The following is a 3,586-nucleotide window of genomic DNA, read 5'->3' on the forward strand; positions in this document are numbered from 1 at the left end:
TGCAAACTAGTGCAAAGATATTTACAACATACCTGGGTACCTATCAAAGTATGACTTATACATTTGATACTTCCAGGAGTAGTACACCACCTTGTTACGGGTTCTTCGTTCTTTGAGTAGTGGACTCCACTTAGTAGCCAGGGCAAAATACTTATCATATTCTTCCGGTGTAAATGGTTTGATGAGAAACTCAATCAACTTTTCTAAGAATACAGTGAATAACACGACGTGATGTAGAAACAAGGATACACTAGATTTGTAGAAACAACGATACAATGTTAAGATTCTAAGAATAAGTGAATAACACGACGTGATGTAAATGGTAATCTACATGAACTACTAACATACATGATATACACTAGATTTCAATCATCGAGTTAGAAAGAGCAACTTTTGCAAGAATGCTAGAGTATCACCATTATCTAGACTAAACCTATTGCGACAAATTACATAGTGTAAACATGCCATAGGAGCAGTCAAGGTATGGAGATTTTTCTTAGAAAAAAGGGAAACACCCCTGCTTTTATATTTCAAAAAGCAAACTATTCATAGTGCTGAGGTGACTTAAGTCTAGGAGATTGTTACCACTGCTCCCGCTATCATTACTACTACCAAACATATTACCGCCCTCAGGTTCAACAGGAACCAACTGAATGATTATGTGGAACTAAAACTGCATTTCTTAAGCCCAAAAGCTGAGCAACCGATGGTTCCAACCTTGATGACAACCTTGTCGTGCTCTCCATTCTCCACTAGAGTTTAGGCAGTGAGTTTGCCCTGCTTTCTAGACACTGTGCGAAGTCCTCCACTCGCTGCATCATCTACAGCTTGACTAACACAGTCCAGCGCCTTAGCATCCTTACCACCTTCAACAAGAGTTTTTTTTATCCCTGTCCACGTGACGCCCTGAAAGAAGATCTCGTTTCTTAGTTTCCATAAGGACCAAAGGACTGATGATGAGACTATATTAGTTAACTGGTGACGTCTATTAGCAATCCAGAACCAAGCAATCGATTCAAAATCCTACCCCGTCGTCAGACCAAGCAAATGTGAAACCACAGTCCAAATATTTTAGCCACACAACATTCAAAAAACAAGTGTGAGATGGATTCTCTCTCAGCATAGAATATGCATGAACGATCACTTATATATACACCACAACCTTTAAACAGCGATGGACAATCTGTTGCTGAAAGTGGTATACAACAATGTACAGTCCGTTGCTAAAGGCTATAGCGACGGACCACTGCTGTTGCTATTGAAGCCGTCGTTATATATATATATATATATATATATATATATATATATATATATATATATATATAGCAACGGACATCATATTACAGGTAAAACAGCCGTCGTTGGTCAAACAGCTGCAAAAATCGGAGATCATTTACAGGTAACTTCTCCTGTTTGCTATTGATGCCCAAATTATTGTATATGTTAGATGATTCTGAGGTTGTGGCTTTACTCTTTGGTTTAGTTTTTTTGTTGATATTACGTTTAATGTCTACCTCTCTTGTCTGTCAGAGCGCAGAATCCCAGAGGGAAACTGCTAGTCGGACGATAGATCTCATCAAGTTAACATATTTGTTTAAGTTTAGTACTAGTATATTACTGTTTTCTTGATATGTTTGCATGACCCCATTTTAACTGAAATTTTGAATATGCTTTTATTAAAGTATCTCATGGAGTTCAACAGCACACCTGGGGACCTTATGGAACTTTCTCCTTCAACAGCACACCTGCGTCGGCAGGGGCGTTGGGGGCGCGGTGGATGCGGACGGTGAGCGTCGGGAGACCGTCGAGCGTCGAGCGTCGGTGGATGCAGACCGCAGCCGGGCAGTAGACGCAGGGGCGACGGGCGGCGGGAGGGGCGTCCCGTGGTCGAGCGCAGCCGGCCAGACGCGCAGGGGCGGCGGGGTGGATGGGGCGTCGACAGGGGCGTTGGGGGCGCGGTGGATGCGGGTGGCGAGCGTCGGGAGACCGTCGAGTGTCGAGCGTCGGTGGATGCGGACCGCAGCCGGGCAGTAGACGCAGGGGCGGCAGGCGGCGGGAGGGGCGTCCCGCGGTGGAGCGCAGCCGGCCAAACGCGCAGGGGTGGCGGGGTGGATGGGGCGTCGGCAGGGGCGTTGGGGGCGCGGTGGATGCGGGCGCGGGCGTCGGGAGACCGTCGGGCGTTGGGGGCGTGGTGGATGCGGGCGGCGGCCATTGGGGGCGCGGTGGATGCGGACCGCACGGGCAGCAGACGTAGGGGCGGCGGGTGGATGGGTGGGCAAGGGGGTTTGCGTGGCCTTAGTGTTTAGGTCATTATGGGCCAAAATTTTCGCGGGACGGGCCGAAAATTTCGCGCCACTGGATATTTTATTTCGCGATGGACGATCCGATTCAGTTGATGACATATAGCGACGGACGATCCAACGTAAATTTAGAATAATTATAGCAACAGACCGTCCATTGAAGTATTGAAATTTAGCAACGGATGCTCTTTGGGGATCCTTTAGCAACAGACCGTTCAATGCTAATATTTATCTTTAGCAACACACTTCTGATGCTATTTAAGTGTTGTGGTGTAGTGTATATTTCTAAGTTTAGCTAGACAGAGAAGATGCTTTGCTGCTAGGTGTCGGTGGCAGTGCGGCTGCAAGCTGCTGCGTGTGGCCTCCTTGCACATCGGTGGGTGTGGAAGATGCGTGATCTGCCGCTGATGCAGCCATGAACCTATTTGTAGCTCCACCACGTGGAGGACTGCGATCTCATCCGCTGCGTCGGGGATTTTTATAATGCGGTTCCGCCCACGGGCATCGTGCATGCTGTTTTTCACGCGGGTGGTGGACTCAAAGTCTTCGGCATTAGTAGATGGAAACCCACCAGCAGCCGTCCAGCGGGGAGAAGGCATGGTGTCATCGGTGGGAGCGCACTGCCTAGCACCGCCAGATTCCGCCACCGACCACCATGAGGGCCCTTCGCTGGTCGCTGTGGCGACCACTTCCTGGAGGCCACACACAAGCACATCTTTCATCCAGATGGTCTCCACGGGATCCAGGTGGATGTTGTCCGCCTTATGTGTAGAGGTTAAAATTAAAGAGTCCCAATCCATTTCTAGTTGAGAATAATAAAACAAGCCAATATGTATAAGGCTTGCTTTTTAGGTGTTACATTTGTGCCTTAACAAGTAAAGAATTGTTGCTTTCAAAAGCAAAAGATGCAGGTGTTTTACCTTTTTCCAGATTTTTTATTTTTTAAGCTCCTGAGCTTTCTCCATAATGGATAGACCATTATCGTGAAATCTTCTCGGTCTTGGAAATCTCTCAGTATGGATGTCCTCGTCTTCATCATCCTCTTCATCCCCCTCCTCGATGTCAAGGAGGTGTCTGTAGACAGCACCGCCGCGGACCTCGCTTCCAGGGCTTCTTGCTCTGAACTCCTACCCCAAAGGCTCTCCTCGTCGCCACGGACCTCGCCGTCGGGGCTTCTTGCGCTTCACGCCGCGTGGGTGGCCTCACTCGTGCCCTGAAGGCTCTCTTCCGATGAGGGAGGGGCCCTATGATCGGGGAGGGGTTGTTCGTACCTGATAACCTAGGGA

At 48.3% G+C, this 3,586-nt stretch overlaps 1 protein-coding gene across 1 annotated transcript; it reads right to left on the reverse strand.

The window, feature by feature from the left end:
• Positions 392 to 2,274, reverse strand: LOC110430628 (WAS/WASL-interacting protein family member 3-like). The gene is made up of 2 exons (XM_021448466.1): positions 1,708 to 2,274; positions 392 to 906 (listed from the first exon to the last, which is right to left on the reverse strand). Exons 1-2 carry the CDS (start codon positions 2,210 to 2,212, stop codon positions 869 to 871), a joined length of 543 nt encoding a protein of 180 aa, XP_021304141.1. The 5' UTR covers positions 2,213 to 2,274; the 3' UTR covers positions 392 to 868.

Source organism: Sorghum bicolor, chromosome 9 (assembly GCF_000003195.3).
Source record: "Sorghum bicolor cultivar BTx623 chromosome 9, Sorghum_bicolor_NCBIv3, whole genome shotgun sequence".
NCBI classification, from domain to species: Eukaryota; Viridiplantae; Streptophyta; class Magnoliopsida; order Poales; family Poaceae; genus Sorghum; species Sorghum bicolor.

Coding starts and splice junctions, on each gene's coding strand:
- LOC110430628 (XM_021448466.1), bottom strand. CDS start 2,212: ATGGCCGCCGCCCGCATCCACCACGCCCCCAACGCCCGACGGTCTCCC. Junction 907..1,707: donor AAGTTCCATAAGGTCCCCAG/GTGTGCTGTTGA, acceptor ATCTTCTTTCAG/GGCGTCACGTGGACAGGGAT.